Consider the following 19,692-nt stretch of genomic DNA (forward strand, 5'->3'; position numbering starts at 1 on the left):
AGATCATCCTGTTCCATCTGATGGCACTGTAATGAAGCTGAAGAATGCCAGTGCTTGCTTTGCATTTGCTACCCTTCACCTAGCATCCAAGGACAAGGTCCTTCAAAAGGCCATCTCTTCACAGAAATGCTTGTGAAAGGCAGCGAGCTCAACAGATCTCTCTGAGGGAAAATTTTTTTTTTTTTTTTTAAAAAAAAAAAAAAAGAAAAAGAAAAAGATTTCATTGTTTTGGCAGGTGATGTCACAAGCCTACAAGAAATTGTTTGGTTTCTGGAATGGTGGGTTTAAGCTCTCTCAGAGACAGTACATCCTTTACATCTGATTGAGGCAAGATACTCGTGACTCTCATGCCATAGGCAGTATCTTTGAAAAAAGAACTATCACAACATAGTATGAAATCAGATGTAACAAGCCTTGCTAGCTTTTACTGAGTATTCATGTTTTGTTCAGCTAAGTTCTTCGGTTGTTTTTCATTAGGGTGAAGGATATGTTATGTGTGTGGGTAAAGTAAAATGAAAGTTGCTGTTATTTTATGGAGTGAAGTGAAAGAAATCATTTAAAAATAAAACAGTTGGTAAGGCTGATACTTTCAACAGCACTTCATCCATGACTGAACCAACTTTTAACTTTGACTTTACATTAAAATGGCTGCATGCAGAGAATTAAACACAGTTTTTATATACACAGCTAACTATGACCTTTCCCTTTACTACACAGCATATAAGTCAGACTTTGTCTTGTTAAATGCTGCTGCAATTTATTAGTAGGGGGAGATCCAGTGGTGTTTAATTTTCACGATATTTAAAAATTTTACTTTTATTTTTAAAACCTGACTGTTTGCAAGGAAGTATAACACCTGAGAATACTGCATTTTCTTTAGGGGAGGGAGGAATCTGGCTCTATGGTATTTTTTTCTACCAGAGTCACAATGAAGTGACATCCCTCAGACACACATATGTACATATTTCCTTTTACTGAAATACCATGAATAAGAAAGTGGAATTAAATGGAATTGGAATGTAATGAGTTTCTTGTTAGCAGAACAAAAGCATTTTTTTTCCAAGAAACAAGAAGCTATTTGAAAAAGACGATGGGGGTGCGATGAGGAAAAGACATTGGCTTTTTAAAGCTTCTGACAAAGAAATTTAGACAAGATATTTGACTATTTAGACACAGATATATAGACATCGGCTGTTCTCCTGGAAGGAGGAATAAGAAAGCTGCTTGTGCAGCATTTCACAGCTATGGAGAGCATAGGCTGGGTCCAGGGCAGAAAGAAAAAGCTTTTGGTTGTGCAGGCAGCATAGGTACCAACGTGGTTAGACTAATGGCCTGAAGCGGCCTCCCCGACTGTCATCAGCCCAGTACTCAGTGCAAAAGCCTATGAAATTGACAGGCTTAGGAAGTGGCACCTTAATTGTGGCAGGTGGACTCAAGCTCCGTCAATATTTGGTTTCACAAATGCCTGTGCTAAAAGCTAACTTCAAAATACACGTTACATGCTGGATTGATAAAATGACCTGGATCTGGCATTTGAAAGTGTATATTTGGGGGGTTGGGGGTGGGGGGACTGTTCATTGACTAAACTGACAAAAATTGTATTCAAAGGGCTGTTGTGGCTATGCTAGCATTCATAAGGACCTTTCCACTAAAATACATTTTAAATCAGTCTCCACCCAAGTTGAAAACTGAAAAATCCTGAGGAGCTATTCTGATTTGACATCAGCATATATAAAATTAAAATCAGGCCTATTGCCTATAAAATTTCAGTTTAAAAATAAAATGGATTTAAGTAGTTTTCATAAAGCATAGGACTCAGTGAACATGTTTTTGTCCTGATTTCAACAACTAGAAAAAGTCAAGACTACTATTGTCTCATAGTTTAAAGGATAATATGCTTCAAAATTAAGACTTTAGGCTAGCAGGTCTAGAAAGAGCTTTTTGCAAATCTCTACTTCTGAAGAATCTTATAAAGTGGACCTGCATAACTTTTATAATACCACCTTGTATAATTACCTGTTTGCCTTCAAAAATATCTTTTCTTCAAAACAGTCTATTGCTATGTAGATGGAGGCAATTCAGTTTTTGATTTCACCACAAATGCAAATAAATCAGACGACCCAGCCCTAGCCAGCCTAATTTTGATCTAGCTAAATATGACTAAAAATTGCAGCATATGACAATATCCTATAAACTGAGTAAAGCTTCAAATTGCAGCCATAGCATAAATAACTCAGTCAATTGCATCTGCAGCAGAAAGGAGGCATCACTTGCAAAATAAAGCATTCTATGGAGACTCACCTACATAATCTAACTTATTCTTAGTGATAACTAAACTACTATATAAAATGCAAGTTTCATTTCTATTGCCCCAAAACTCTTTGTGTTCCTGCAGAAAGATGATCTCATTTCCCTGTTTAGGCACACCACCATCATCATCATCAATGGTTGTTGAGGCTGAAGCATATAAAATGCAGGGTTTGAGGTCATGCTTCAATAGTCTGGGGCAATTATTTTCATGCCAGGTTTTTCTTTCTTCAACAGAGCGAAATAACTTCTGCTGGTATGCATCTGCTGGGAATGGCTGGATACAACAGGGTAGAGGTGGCAGCAAGGAGTACCTACTGGGATTCAATTACAGCTCTCTGGTTCTCACACCTTAATTTGAGGCAGGGTTATATTAACCAAAAATCCTAAGATGACAATTTGTCCCTTCTCACTGTAATTCACAGACATAATAACTAAGGAGACACCTATACTGGCTTCCCATCCGCTGAAAGTTCTTCCATGCTGAAGGCTAGACACTTTTCATAAGGGGGCTTGTGCAGCAACATGAGTGTTGCTGTACTTCCTGTGCATCACTAGGCATTGATGATAGGAAATAAACAGTTGCCTTCAATGTCTAAGCATAAACCAGTACACTAATTCTTCATTGGCTATATGACTGCCCCTCTGTGTCACTGCAAATGCAGTGAGAGAGAGAATTCATCTACTGCAGTGTGCAACTTACTGCACACAGGGTCTGGTATGTGGAAAGTGTTATGCTAATGCTATATGTAGAAGTGTCACCCAGACATCCTAGACTCTCATTTATTCACAGAGCACAGTCACATAATAACAAAAATGTACTCACAGGAGTACAGTGTTGGCCACCAGACTCACAGAAGAGGTTTCACACAGTGGTAACCATACCAACCAACAAATTAGCAGAATCAAATCAGAGAACTCAAACTGCTCAAACTGTACAGATGAGCACAGACAACAGCTCGCAGCTGGGTGTAATGTGTAACAGATTTAGAGAAACATAAAAAAGGTTAAGTAACATCACATCTTTAATTGCTGGATATTTGTATACATCATTGTTACCTCTTCTTTTAGAGATAATAAAAACTTATAGGCTGAACGCTGTAGAATTATTTCTGCAGCACACAAAAAATTCTAGTAGGAATTTTCCTTGAGCAAGGAGCATTGGGTTCTTGATGGGGAAATGCAAACCAGTGTTACCAACCCATAGTTATTCTATATAGTTCATTAGCAATTGACAAAATGTATATTCAATGGCTCCAGCACAACCTCTGTGTAGCAGAGGGCCTGTACAACATTTTGTGCCAGAGTGCACATGAATGCAATGAGATCGTCTGGGGGAACAGCAAGATAGGGACCAATTTTGATAGAGCAAAAAAACGCTAATATCTGATGTTTCAGACTGTTATTATATCTGTATATTAAGATGTGCTCATTCTGTCCTGAGTAGAGACCTGTTTGGCTCAGGACACACTGGATTTCTTAGAGGAAGAACTGGCAGTACTGAGCACAGGACCATAACGCAGAGTGTATTCACCCGACCATTGCGATGTGCACTGTCAACACAGTTTTGGAAACTGATGTGGTTTGTAACCTGGCAGTAGCTGATCAGCAAGCATCTCACAGGACTAATCCCTAAGAAGCCTTGGTATGATAAGTTCAAACAGGACTGAAATAAAATCAGTTCTTATTCTAGAATACTGAACTACTCCCATTGACTTTAGTGGTCTCTGTCTAAAGCAGTTGGTTAGTTGCTGCTGTATACAGCTGAAAGTATTTGCTGATTATTTTTTGTTAGTATATTCAATTGATCAATCAAGGATAATATTTCCTTGTTTTATATCTATTTGTGTTTGAGCTTTATTTTTACCAGCCACACAGCAATCAAAAAGAACCTGCTTTAGCTCATAACCTGCTGAGATCTAGAGCTGAAGTCCCTCTCCTCTTTTTGAATGTATATTCTGTTTATCTATGTGAGGGAGTTAAATTTTTATCCATAACTTTTTTATTTTACTAAGCCTTCCCTGTGCTGTGAAAAGGAACACTGTCAAAACCAGTTCATTTCTCTTTTGCTGAAAGACTATGGATGACAGTTCACTGCCGTTTTCTATTTAGTGCATCATTATTCAAATGTCTTTTTCTACAATTTTTTCCATATATACTTTAGACAACAGTTCTTGGGTGTATAAGCTTATCTGTGCCAACATATTTTATATGACATTAATTGACAGATATTGCCATGACATTAGCATGGATGAGTACGTACCCTTAGCTTTTAGAAACATTATGTACATACATTGCAAATAATACTGTGGGAAAGAAATGGAAAAAATTAACATTCTCTTAGTAACCTGCAAGACTTGCATGTAGGAGGATGTATGTAAGGACATGTCAAAGCTTATGCTTTGCTGTCCTTTAGCAAGGCAATAAATTTAACTTACAGAGATTTATTAAAGTGTATTTGAAAGGTCTTATTTGTTCCCATGGCTACCCAAAGAAATACTAATGCCTTAAGTAGAAAATGCCATCAGCGGAAGCCATCCCCTAGTGATAAGGGCTATCTTCAGGAATAGATTATTATGCATCATTAAAAGCCATGCCTCTTGATAAATAAGTTATGAAGTTTTATAATTCTTTATTTTCTCTGTTCATAGGAAAACAGTTTAATACATGCTAAATTACTGGCATATTTATTTTAACTTTCAACACAATTTTAAAGGTACTTTCGGGGGGGGTGAGTATCTCTCAATTCCTTTTTTTAAGGTTTAGCTTTACTTGTTAATTTTCTAATAACCTTAATTTTATCTAATTTCAGTTCGTTGTCTCTTGCACCAATAGTCATGATATGCTCTGGTCTTTTATCCTGGAATATTTGGAGAAGGTCTGTCCTCAGCTCTCAATTTCCACGCCTAGTATTTCATGACTTCAGAGAACACAGGCCCAGTATATGCCTGTTACACACACTGTATGTAACCAAAGCTATATGTGAAAAAGGCTCTTGAAGCAGTCCACCCCCCTTCACAGAGCTAGAATTGCTGGGCAGCTCCTCCGTGGCAATTTCTCTGCCATTCCACCAAGTCTGAAGTTGCCCCAAAGATGCAGTGCCTAATCCTTGCATCACAAGCAGTGGAATTTTTACAAAGGAAATAAAAGATCCTCTAGTATCTCTTGCAGACTGAACCCACTCCCTGCTTCTGGCTCAAAAGACATAGCAATCAAAATAGAATGTGACCATGTCATGATCACCCTGCAATTTCTAGGAGCTAAAACAATTATTTGGAGCCACACACAGATTTAAATTTGTAATGTGAATGAGCAAAATACAGACCAGCCCAAGATAATGAAAATGCAAAGATATCTGAGTACACCTATGGCAGCTTTCCAGAGCTGCAAGCATTTTGCTCTGTATTTCCAAATATTGAAAGAATTCAAAAATGCAGTCTTATGGTGAAAGATCAGCTGACAGTTCCAGGTGTCCAGCTAGATTCCTAAGAAATTCACTGTGCTGAAAGAAACTACTAACAGGCACATGTTTTGAACCACACTTCCAAACACATTACCAGACACGTTTCTGGAGCTGGATCTAGAGCCAATTTTTTTCTAAAATATTTGGGGAGGAGCTGTTTGTCAACTCTGTTCTCAGGCCAAAGTTATCGCCTTCTTCAGAACCCTCTGTTGAAGTCAGACCAAGACCCATCACTAGAGCCCTTTCCTAGAGCCGTATCTATAGTTGGCTCTAGAGCCACTTCTAAAGCACTTTCCAGAAATAGATCTTAGGTCATTCTTAGAGCCCTTTCCCAGAGCAGGACAAGGGCCATTTCTTGAGGTCTTTTCCAGAGCTGGATCTAGGCTCAATTGCCCAGCCATTTATGGGAGATGGCTTTAGAGCATGTTCTGGAGCCCTTTCCCATAGCCCTTTCTGGAGGTCTTTGTAGAGGCCTTTACTAAAGCTGCTCTAGAGATGTTTATCTCACAATCCCTTTCTAGAGCTGAGTCTAGAGCCCATTTCTGGAAAGCATCTCTAGAGCTGGGTCTAGGACAATTTGTACAGGTCATTGCTGGAGCTGGAACCAATTCTGGTGTCTTTTTTAAAGCTGGGTCCATAATTTCTGAGATGGAACTACAGCTTAAGCTGGATTTGGAGCCATTTCTAAAACCTGACCTGGAGTCTTTTTCTAGAATGCCTTTTCCTGTAGAGTCCTGCAAACTGAAATAGCTTTTCAATTGAGAATTCACTCTGAGAATAATGTGAATAATATTACTGTCTAATACATAGTAAAAATTAGAGTATTTTGAAAAAGCTGAATTACCTCAGGCCTATGAATTCCCTCCATCCTTGTAATTCAAGGGTGTATTTAGAAAAAAAAAAATATCTCCACAGTCAGCTTCCATGCAGAAATTAAAAAATTTACCACATGCAGATTCCACACACATTATTTCTATTAATTTACGCATCTGCTATTAAAAATATGAATTCTATTTTTAAGAATGTCACCTTCACCAGGTAAAAACTGACATGGACCCTCCAGGAAATACTCACCTTCAGAAATGGCTAGACGTAAAACAAAAGATCTCCCAAATCATCATTCTCATCCATTTGTACAGTATCTAAATACATCAAACATGCAGTGCACAAAAGGCATTACAGAAATACAAAGGGGCAGATGGTCACAGAGTAACAAAGGAGTGCAAAGAGAATGAATGAATATTTTAAAACTGCAAACAGATCAAAACAGCAGGCAGATTTAAATGTACACAGCATAACTTGATATTACAGGAAGTAACACTTTCATACAGAAAAGGTGTATTAGGCATTCAGATTCTATTTCCAAAATCTGTATGCAAAGCCATGCTTTTCAAGTAAGTTGGCATAATTTTTGCATTCTTGAAGTTTGATTGGTTTAGTAAAATTTAACTTTCTTTGTAGATTTATCATAAACCAAGTTTCATGCTACGGTTTTAAGAGCATAAAATGTAAAAGCTAGTAACTCATAAAAAAAAAAAAAGAATGCATGTGTTACATATTCAATGCCTGGCTCAGAATGAAAAATATTAGCTTTCTACTAAGGAATACAAACACAGCCATAGAATTTTGCTAGTACATCATTTTTAGCCATAAAATTTAGACAGGTAGGTCTAAACAGAAAATATGTGAAAAATATTTATTATTTGTATACAAATGGCATTTAGTGATCATAATAAATCAGTGTAACAGTATTCCACACTGGTCCTTGTCAGAGTTTCAAACAAGTATGCCAGGACATTTTCTTCACTTATGTACCAAACATTAGTTTGGTATGATATGTATCTTTTAGGAATCCTCTCTTTTCCTTTCTCCTTCAGCTCTCAACATCAATCTTTGGTGATATTTATATTCACATCTCAGTTCACTAGTATCATTTTCTTCAGCATAGAAGACACAAAAATGGAGTGTTAGGAAGGCTTTTTCATGTATTTAGGGCAAACATGGATTCAAACAATTCATCAAGCACCCTGAGCACTCTAGTGACACTGCAGTTAGGTGACACTATGACAGAAAATAAATTTAGGAATGAATGACTTTATGAATTTAAGAAGAGTTCACATCACACTTGACACTGCCATTTCTGTTCACTGGAAATCGAAGGCAAGCCAGCAATGGTTCTGAAGAGCATTAGAGCTCTACAGATCAAGCAATACCTAGAAATCAGTGGTGATTTCTTGTCTGTAGAATGAAACCCAAGGACAAGGGGACACCTATTCCCCTGCATTGTAACAGCATCTAAAGAACAACTCCATATTTCAACAAATATCATACATATCATAAAGTTGCAAACCTTATAAAGTATTTTGAATATATTAAATCAAATGTAAAGCTTAGCTGTGAGGGTGTCCTAAATTTCCAAAGCTTCAGTAGAAATGAACATGTGCAACAGAATACCAAATCTGGCATTACTTTCCCCACAAATTATTTTTAAAAATGTTAAACTCTGAAACCAATAACAATTGGAGTCATGCAAGGGAAAAGGGGAATATTTAGTTAACTGTTACCACAGGACATCTCTGCTCAACAGGAAGAAAACTAATTGCTTCTTATGACCTTCTTAAGGGCCAGGGAAAGGAACTGTGAAAACCTAATCCTCTAATGACTTTAGTGGGAAGTCTAGTCGCACAGCAACATTAGGTAACAGCATGAAAAGAAGAAATAAATTACACCACAACTACCCTCATTTATCTGTCCTTTTCTTTCTTATTTCTTTTGTCCAGTATGGCTGTGACATGAAAGCTAGGCCTTTAGTTTTGCAACAATTTACACATTTGTCTCCGAATAAAACAAAGTCAATACGACTATAAATCAGACTTTACTGGGTAGGTCTTAGAAGGAAGAAATTAAATCTAAAAATCAGCAATGTGTTTTTAGCGCTACCTCTTTGCTTTTAAACATCCGCTTTGTAAAGCGATTCTGACAGTAAAGTAAAACTCTGCTTTCCCTAGTTACCTGTGTGCAACAGTAATCTATCACAGATAAATGACTTATGATTTTAAAAAACACACTGTAAAACCACTCATCAGATAAAAATGCTCTTGTAATGTAGTTATCATATCAGTAACTGGAAATACGGTTAGATTGCCCGATTTCCAGGAATGTAATAATGCATTATAATTCCTTTCAAATCTAATGTACAATGTGGCAAAGCCATGAATAGGGCTGTGCACACAATCAGCAGTCTGATGCCACCACCAACTACGGTGTCAGGCTGCTTTCTATGCAAGAGAAATTTTTCTGTTGGCTAACAAAGATGGCACAGCTTGCCTAAGATTGCCAGAATATTGTTTGTTGTATAACTAAAAGTTAATACATACAAGTATAATAATTTTCTTTAAGTATTCAAATGCTAGCAGGATCTTTTATTTATTTATTAGAAAATATCTTTGCCATAAACTGGAGTTTCCCAAGCTCAAGTGTGCTAGAAACCAGGAACTGGCAAAGGAAGTGGAGTTGTAACCTCAGTAAGGGGGCTTTTTAAGTAGAAAACCTTGGAAACTGTTGCCATAACCTACAGTTTTAAACCACATTATACAGCTAAAACTGACGCCACTTTAGTTCTTGGCTGGAGTCTGGAGTACACAAACCAACAAAAACCTGTGACAACCTCCCACTGACAAGTATATAAAATTGATACTTGATTATTGATAAATATATCAGCTTGCTGGTGCAAGTTGTCACAGCAGTACACAGCTATACAATACATGAAGCACTAAACACTTTGTGTCAACATAACCTAGTCATACTCTTTCTGTAAGACAGAACTTGAGACACCCATTAAAAATATTTTGCTACGTGACTGGTAAACACAAATAATATTTCAATTACTTTATGGATATTTGAACAAAAGCAAAAGTTGGGCTTTCAGAAAAGGACACTTGTCTGTAACTATAGAGGAGAATATTTGTACAGGTATACCACCCATCTCTGTGTCCAAAATAATGTTTCTCCCTTCAGGAACATTATAGGATAAGGAGATTAGTGCCTCATTTAATGAATATTTTTGGCAAGCATGGTGAACATGATGTCAGACAGATACAGGCACTAGAATCACACAGTTCAGTCAAAAGAGCAAACACTGGTAGAATGACATAAGAATCTCAAGTGCATGCAAAAAAGCCATCACTGAGAAGCTTGAGTAAATGCAGAGGCCATCTTACAAATAGCAGTAGCATACACAATGTTAACTCAACTGCTTACCCACTAAGTACACCAAGAACCAGGTTAAGTACGAAAAATGAGCCAAGGATGATAAGACTAACAAAATAGATCCATGGCCACTCACATCCTATTGCATCATTTACCTGTAAAATGTAAGGAAATAAGTTATGATTCAGTCATTCATTAAACAGCAGAGTCCTTTTTGCAGCTGCCAGATCACGTAGGTTTCAACACTGAAAGTTTATGGCTTATTCAGTTCTTAAAAAAAAAAAAATAATCAACGAACATTTGTTTAACTTCTTTACTTACCCAAATTATGTTGTAGATATGGTGCCTTAGAAGATGACTTAAAATAACATTTAAATAAGTGCAGGAGAATTATTAGTCCTTTCTATAATTTTGCCACAAGGATGGACATGAAGAATATGTACTGGTACGTCTGAACTCTGATTTTGGTATTTGTATGTTATTTATATGATAGCTACGGAAAACTGTTTCTGTTCTAATTAGAGGAGGAAGAAATAGAGGTTTATTAAAAGATGTCATCACAACTGAAGTCTCACCTGTATAAAATAACCTGTGTGTTCATGGCAACTGAATTCAGGACTCTGCCTTCATGATGAAAAAGGTGTATGCTTACCCGCTCAATACACCAAGAACAAGATTTAGTACGAAAAATGACCCAAAGATGACGAGACTGACAAAATACACCCATGGCAATTCAAATCCCATAGCATCATTCATCTGCAAGAAATAAGATGATCTTATAGAGTAGATCACTGTAGTAACAGCAGTGAAGAGTCAGAGAAAAAGAGAATTTAATCATTCAGGTGAGATAGCATTCTATGCATTCAGTCAGTATTCAAGGAACAATACAAGAATGAAGGCACTGGCCACATTCACTTTGCATTTCTAATACATGCTCTAAAACAAAATACTGAGTGAACCTAGCATTCAGATCAAAAATATTACCAAACTTAAAGGGATCACTGCAACAGTTCTGTTCTTTAACACCTAGAACATGAACTAAATTTCAAATTTCACTAATGAAAAAGATGTTTACAAAGTATATTGAAATATTAGGATTTTTATTTCATATCTATCCTAGCTACGTGAATGATCCTTTGAGAAAAGAAACAGTAATGGGTATCTATCTCAACAGTACAAGCGATATTATTTTTTCTGTAACATGGAATTTCAATATTTTTTTCCTGAAATACTACAACTGGATGCAGTCAGACATTTTAAATTAATTCAAAAAGAAATACATGAGAATGAATTTCTGTAAAAACATGAACACAATTTGAGGAAAATGAAAAATTGAAATCAAATTTTAGAAACATATTGGAAATATGGAAATATTCCAGAAACACTTCTGAAAAAAAATATATCAAGATCAAGGTTAATGAAGTTTTAAAAGTTGTTACGGTTTTGTTGGGGTTTTTTTTAAAGTAAGGTTGAAGTACCTGAGCTTCAAATATATTCTTTATAGACTCACACAAGCTTTTCTATAAAGACCTTTTCCACTGTCTATTCATAGCAAGCTCATTATACCTATCAGAAGATGGACTTAAACATATCCACGAAAAACCAAAAAAGTCTATTCAGAAAAACAGGTATTTTCCAAACACAGGGAAATTGTTTTTGTGGGTAGCATTCAGGTGCAAAAAGACATTTTGATAAGTTAAAATTCTGACTTGGAACTTCTTGGAAATGTCTTTTGTGGGAGAGAAATTATTCTGGCTTTTTTGTTTATACTGACGAGTTTGCATTAGATTCTCCTTAAGATGGTTTTTAGCCATGAAAATTCAGCAGACAAAAATTGCATGAGCATTCAAGACCGGATATGGTCTTGATATCGATATAGATATTTTAGGATATCCATATGGATATTATAGAACAATTTTTGGGCAAATCTTTTTCCTTTTCTGTGAATGCTGTTGTATTTGTTGTATCTGAAACTTGTGATTAGGCTTTGAGCTCTATTGATAGTCAAGTTTGACTCCTGTCCTTAACATCTCTGTTGGAATAGACATATTAAACATGGGAACAAAAGTTTTTCGAACTGTACTACTTATTCTATTTTTTCCTCTATCTTTTAAAAATGTATCATAATTTCAGTTTCTGCAAAGTGGTCCTCTGGATAGTTAGATGTAAGCACACGCATTAAGTCTTTGCAGGTTAAGACCTATAGGCAGTTTTCTTCAATGGTGATCTGTAATAATGCCACTTTATACTAACTAAACGAACTTCCTAAGTAAAGAAAGAGTGTTATTTTACACAACTTCTTCATGCATCCTTTAAAATAATCTCTCTGTGTATCATCTTTTAAAATGCTTTAGTAACTGAACTGAGGTACTGAAAATATCTTAAAATTACCTAGACTTGCTAGGAAAAAAAAGGAAAACTGCAAAATATATCTTTTATTTGGATTTTTTCCTTTTAATTTCAATAAAACTATATTTTGGAGAAATTAAAATGGAGAAGGGTTATAGCCATTCAGAAAAGCTGGGATCATTACCTTCAATTTTAAAAGATCCCATGTTTCCATAGTCCAATTCTGCAACAGCATATTCATATGGAAAATAAAGTCTTTCATAATGCTGTCATTATACTGACCTACTTATATTTAGTCTCCTGTGCAATATTTTTAGCAGTACTTAGCATGTCAGGTGTCTATGCTAAGGAGATCGGTTGTGGTGTTTTGTTTTTTATCATTCATGCCCATTCCTTCAGAGAAAGTCCCCGACATTTGGGAAGTCTCAACAATGAAGAGGCTCAGATATTAACTAAAATACCCTATTGGCCAGACTAAATTTCTGCTTTGTCCCAGTGTATGTTGCCCTTTCCATCTTCTTTCAATTGTAGGCATCTGGCCTTAAGGTTTAGGAATAAAATTTACTCAATGGTTTTTTAAAATGCATATTCATAATTATTTTATTACTTTAGAATTGAGTTTGCTTCGTAGAAATGATTCATATGATACAGGCAAAGCGTTTGTCTAACAATAGCTGATAAGAGCGAATGTTTTGATTATATTCAAATACCTATGAATGCATTTTGCATCTAACTGAACTATACCATTAGCAAACAGTCATCTGCAAGTCACCAGAGTTCAGAATGAAGGCATAAATTCATCTGGTGTGGATGCCAACATTTTCCTGCTATCAATCTTTTTTAAAAACCTGGAAGAATAATATTTGCAATTTTACTTTGAGAAAAAAAGAGCTCTGGGAATCACTGCAATCCAACCTGATACACTCTTTTTGATCACAAAGAGAACATATTCAAGAAGCCAAGCATTGTGTTAACTTAGTAACCCAGGAGCAAAGTTGAAATTTCCACGCTCTATTAGCATAGGCAACTGTGATTTGCATTTCCTTCATTCACTTTATAGTACATAACATGTGAAAAAAATTCCTTCTCATTTATGCAGTTTGATTTTAAGCCCATTGTTTTAGACTAATCCATCTAGGACTAATGCCCTGTGATGTAAAAATTGGAAACTGCAGCTAACCAGTGCTAGAAAAAATGCTTTGATTTCAGCAGATGCTAAACTAATTCAAAAGCATACCTAACTCAGGAACCCTTAATCTAGTAGAACACCTTGGCACTAATCTAAGATTGAATTCCTAAAAGCAACAGCCTGAAACTGCATCTACTCAAGAATGTTACCATTTAATTCTGGAGACAATTAAACTCTATTCAAGTAATGCATTGTAATTTCTGATTGCATTAATACCAGAGATGAAGTATAAAAAGAAGTCCATTCCTTTTGGAAAACTTTGCTGCTCATTTCATGCATGTCAAGTGGCATTTTCCATAACTTTCAATTAAAGAAAGATTAAAGGAGTCAATTTGCCTTCTGATTAAAAAATGAGGCAAAGCTTGTTAATATATGAGCACAGGAAAATCTCCTTCCTCAGAAACAAGATATTTTCAATTGAAAGGATTAATGCTGACTTCTCACCCGAAGTGCAGAAGAATGAGTTACGAAGACACAAATTCCAGATGCATTGGAAGTTGCAGCTAAGAAACATAAACAATAAAAGCCCCTGAACTATGCTAAAATAACACCACGAAATCTAGGCAATATCATGTCTCAAATCCTCAGCAAAAAGTCTTGTAAGACTCCCACTCTCTGTGGCTCAGGGATGTACTATACCAAAGGAGGTGTCATATTTATTTAATGGCTCTCAATGGACTTGTCCCATCTCTTTTCTAGTCCATTAAGCTTCTAGCATTCATAACACCTATTGCAAAAACAGCCTCGAGTACCATCCTTCTTGCCATTCTTTGTGCCTTTTTCCAGAGCTAGTCTTACTGTTTGGATTTCAGTTCTAATTAGTTTGCCCATCACATCAACCAGAGGACAGACGAGATGATGGATGATATGAAGGACAAAGTATTTTTCGTATCACTTAATTCTGTTTCACCATAACAATAGATGTGTACTACTCAGTTAAGTGTTTAAAAAGGCTTATTCTCCATAGATGCCACTTTAGGCTATGGTCTGGCATTTTCACTCCTTTCATACGGATGTTAAATTGGATTAGTATGTTTAAACATCTTTGAAAAAAATTTTGAACTGAACTCTGAAGCTCTTCCTATCCCTTTCATGAGTGACACAGTAACTAACAGTTCAGAAGTCCTTTTAAAAGGGCCCATTTGTTGATGCTACCAGATCTGGAGAAAAGTTACTCTGTGCAAGTTAAACTGGTGAAGATTAATTAATTTTCATTGAATATTTGGCTCTTTATATTTACATGTATATGTGTGTGAGTATATGTCTTCAAAGTCTTGAAAAATTATCGAGCTGATGATAGAACAAACTTGCTACAGTTTGAAACTGGCTCATCCGGCATTTGGAGTGAATTGTCTTGTTAGCTATGATGTAGCTGGAGTCAACTCTCATTACAATGCAGTGTAGATTATCAGAGATCAAGACTCTGAAGTGAAACAGGGAGAAAGCCAAATTTACAGCAGACATAACCTTTAGTATTACACAGCAGGACATAGCACACTCCAATCTAAAAACATCAATTAGAAATCATTAAAACCTCTCATTTATCCCTATCTGTGGTAATTGTGAGTAAAATCCCCACATGCAGTTGCATACAGATCAAGGTCTTATATGTATACCTGGCACTGTTTTACTGAAAATTGTTGCAAGTTCTTTGTATGTAGGGCTTAGATCAGTTAAAAGCCCTAACTAGGGACAATGATAAGCAATGCAGTAACACCTCTAATTCTGCATTTGTACTATTGCAGATATAATGTGCTGATGCACGAACCTATTTTGAATTATTTTCCACAATGTTTCAAACTCACTTAATTTTTAAGTTTTTTAGTTTCCTTAGGTTTCAGTTTTAACTTCCTCTTTTTATAACATTCCAATAGACACATAACTGGTGGGTTTATTTACTGTTACATATAATCTACCAAATCATCTTAAAAATTATTAAGACTGACAAACTCGGTCTCTTGACAGATGTAACAATCCTTCTAAAACCAGTATTTTGTGAAATGGGACTAATCCTGCATTCTTCGAAGCATACAATGTAGGTTCACAAAACCTCAGATCACAGATTCTACTCATTTTAGAGCATACCAGACAGCTTGTCAAAGCCTTCTAGCTTCAAAGGTTGTGTCCTGGGATATTCTTGGCTGAAGTGGAGTTAACTTGAAGCTGACTTAAAACAGGCTGTGCTTGAAGCATAGCAGCCTCCAGGTTGGTTTGTAAAAGCATGTAATTTTATATTCAATCTTATCTGGGTTCTGGAGTTAAAGCAAAGATTTCCCTGACATTCTCCTGGTTGGCCAGACTCAACTTTGTTGTACTGCTGACACAGAAATGAGCAGAGAGATACACTGGTGGGATGTGAACTCAGAGACCACTGCTTTGTTAAGCATTTCAGCATAGCCACAACTAGAAAATCAGAATTCCACAGGTTGGGCATTAAGGTAGGCCTAAAGAGAAACATATCCCTTGGAGAAGTGAAAAACTGTTACAGTACCTAGACAGCCTCATAATTAATCACCTCTAAATTTGGCCCCCATCTTCTCTATGTAAACCGTGCTATAAAGTTGCATATAGGACACATGTAAGTGATTCTCTCAACTTAAACCTCAACTTGTAAGACACTGCTTCAGTTTTATTAATTTGCTTTGATCTATCTGAACAGACCTCAATTTCTACCTTCTCTATCCATTGTTAGTTAATGAAGTATATAATTTAGGTACTCACATAAAGCATTTATTCTTCAAAATCTGATTGCTTTTTTTTTTCCTAATATTGATTAGCAATAAGTTTAGATGCAGGTCTTTTTTTTTCTTCATTCAGATACTTTATTTTGCATCTAATTCTATTTTAGCTAATTACTGTTAGTGGCATTTCATTAATCAGCTTACTGTCTTTAACTGGGGGGCGGGAGATCAAATAATTGTTCCAAGGAAAGCCTAGATGTCAAATGTAACTGTTAAGAAATTATTTTCTCTTCTTCGGGTAGCTGTCCCAGGTTGAATCTCCAGAGCAAGTGGACACTACCATAACAAAATGAAGAGTACTGCCTCTACAAAATAGTAACCCAGAGAAAGTTTTCTGCTGGATTGTGGGAGGACTCTACCAGACTTAACAGAACCTATATTCCAGGTATAACAAAATGGAAGTGTTTTGATTCCTTCATTGGTTGCAGCATGTTAATTTAGGATTAACAACTTGTTAGTGCTTCTACGTATTTATCTATATTGCCCAAAGTTATTTCACATAAGAAATTTATAAAACCTATGTACTATTTGAGTTTGTTAAATCTAAGGGCTCAAAAAACTATTGAAATTAATTAACTAATGTGATGAACAGTGAGTTTATTTTAAATATTTAGCTACAATGTAATACGTAATGGTAATATGTACTAAATACTTTTTTTCTTTTCGTATCTGCTATGCCACCTATACCTGTACCATACAACACTATATAATAATTGGATGTATTTAATATTTCCCATATGCTGGGTACAAAAAAATGTAAGCATAACAGCATGTACTATTCGGAGCGATGATGTAAAATTGTCACCTTACTTTATATAGAAACAATGAACAAAACCCCAATACTGAACATAGATCTGAATTTATCTACTAAAGTGCTACCTTGGGACCATCTGGGAACTAGGATGGTTTTTAAAGGATTGTTTGCTTCTTGTGGTTAAGTTTTTGGAAGAAACTCTAGCTATTCAGCTAGTAGAGTTAGCACTACCTAAAGTCTCGCCTACTTCTAATCCAATTTCTATCCATTTTATTTAAACTTTCTGGGGAGAAATAGTATGTTCTTTTGAGTATTTGCAATGATCTATGACAAGAAATTAGTTCCATGCTTTGGCTGCAGTACAGGTCAGCAGTCAGCTATGACTGAAATACTAGATATCTTGTCAAAATAAATAAAGTTCACTTCATGGGAAAGACATTTCCCTGTGAGGTAGTTTAAAATCCTCCTCAGGTGGGGTCTTCATGTTAAGATGCTCATTTGAAAAAAATTATATGATCATCCCTTTCGATGCTAATTCAAACTTTTAATATGTATATTCCTTGGCTTGGTAGCGCTGTTTCCATGTCTGAATTTGATCATCCCTTTTCTCTCTTTCTGAGGTTTCTCATTTATTGGCAATATAAGTCTTGTCTCTTTGCAATCTAAAATTGGTTGATTCAGAGCTTTTTTATATCTAGAGAACACAAAAAGTAATTAGTCCAAATTATTACCTAAAAGGGGGGGGGGCGTTAAGCTAGATTTTAACATTAAATTGGACTCAAGTAATTAACATGCAAATTTAAAAAATCCTGCCGCAATCCCTGGCTCTTAAGTGTGATTTAAGCAGTATATTAATACTGTCATCCAAAATTTCTATCACTCTTTCTCCAGCTGGATATCATGTGTTAAATTTCAGGCTATGTAGTCATCAAAGGCTGGGAGCACTGTGCATCTAGCACATCAATGCCTTTGGAGATGAGCTGACTTGTTTCACTGAAGAGTCTCCCTTATGTGACCTGTGAGTGGTGTTGAGTGATGCTAAGAGAATAGCATTAAGCTATCCTTAGTACATAACAGATGTAGGCAGAAATAAACATTTTCTAAGATTTTTTGAGCTTATTTCCCGACAATTTTTAACACTGCTGAATATTTGCAACTGATTTACAAAGGGTAAAAAAAAAAAGCTGTCAAGCGTTCTCTGACTTCTCCCAGACTGTAAGCCAAAATTCATTGCTGACAAGTTATTATTTGGATGCAATAATATGCCTTCCATATCTGCAGCTGTAATGGGACAAATATGACTTAAATCACCCAAAGTAGTAGTTTCCCACTGGTTTATTAAATCATTCATTTCAAAGTTCTAGAGTATTATTGGTTATTTGACTGTTGGTCACATTTTTTGAAAGATAAATTTTAGAGATTCCTGCTCAGCAGTCTGATGACAGTTTTGATAATACTTCAAACAGATTTGCAACTTTTTGTTTATGGACTAATAATACATTTTGTGCCTGAGCCAAGGGGTTTTCTTGTGAGATATATTTGCTTGTGTTGCGGAAAAATCTTTGGCTGCACATCAGCTGGTTTCAAGTACATTATATCCCCCTATAATACTTCTGAGTAGGCTGTCCTTTAAGATTCTTGAACTAGGAGCATTCTAAAAAGTGACATGATTAGAAGATTGTCTGAGTTCCTGATCATCCGATTGACATTCTAAAAAATAAGAGACTGCTTCGTTTTATTATTGCAATTATTTCCTTTTCTACACATAGGTTTATGTGGGAATTATAATGATTTTTTCAAATTCTCATCCAGTTAAAAAAAAATATATATAGTGATTTTCTACCTTTTAGTTTATGCACAATAAAGAAAGTCATCTTGTAGTATTGGAAAGCTAGTAAGGAAGCCATAGCTCTTTTACTTGGTTATGGAAATACATTTAAAGAAATATTGATACAGTCTTTTCTATCTTGATATGTTACTTCCAGTAACATTAATGCAATGGCTGAGTAGACACTTGCATACTAGATATACACAAAAGCACAGTGCAGCCTAAACAGACGGTGTTAGAGAGATGATTGATTTTCTTCAAATGTTCTAAGATGCTTCAAGGGATATAGTGGAACATATAAAGCTTAATTCCTAAAGCAAGAAACAGATTTCTAAGTCCATACTTCTTTTTGTTATAAAAGCAGCAGAATTATGAATGAAGTTATTTCTTTGATGATAACGTTACTATCAAACAGTAGTTTGATAGGACACAGTTTTAAGAAGCGGACATATTAGTACAGGGTATATTAAAAAAAACCAACACGTCTTTCCTTAAACCTTATGCAAGTTTTAGATATGTTTGAGATTGCTTAGACATTTCAAGTAATGAATTGTGTATTTTAAACATTAATCCTTGAGAGAATATCTTGTTAACGTGCCAGTAGGTGTATTAATAGGCAAAACCATGTAAGACATCAATGTACAATCATTCAGCAATTTTCAGTTTGAGTGCTTCAATCTCAAAAATCTCCAGATCAATCTGAATAGTGCTAGCTAGGTGTCAGAGAACTGAGGAGCTGTTAATATTTGAACTAGTATGTCCTTAAATTGACTTAATAAAATTCAGTAGCCACTAATACAGTTGCTCCATCATTGAATCAACTGTGCTGGCAACCCCTTACATGAAGTAGTT

The 19,692-nt window shown here is 35.7% G+C and overlaps 1 protein-coding gene across 1 annotated transcript in view; it reads right to left on the reverse strand.

The window, feature by feature from the left end:
- CACNA1D (calcium channel, voltage-dependent, L type, alpha 1D subunit) overlaps positions 1–19,692 on the reverse strand; it is a 199,081-nt gene that overhangs the window by 98,590 nt on the left and 80,799 nt on the right. The window contains exon 8 of the mRNA XM_010572683.1: positions 10,031–10,134. Coding sequence (XP_010570985.1) covers positions 10,031–10,134 — 104 coding nt within the window. The remainder of the gene's footprint in view (positions 1–10,030; positions 10,135–19,692) is intronic.

The sequence above is a fragment of the Haliaeetus leucocephalus genome, unplaced genomic scaffold, assembly GCF_000737465.1.
Source record: "Haliaeetus leucocephalus isolate CR32 unplaced genomic scaffold, Haliaeetus_leucocephalus-4.0 Scaffold2, whole genome shotgun sequence".
In the NCBI taxonomy this organism is placed as follows: Eukaryota; Metazoa; Chordata; class Aves; order Accipitriformes; family Accipitridae; genus Haliaeetus; species Haliaeetus leucocephalus.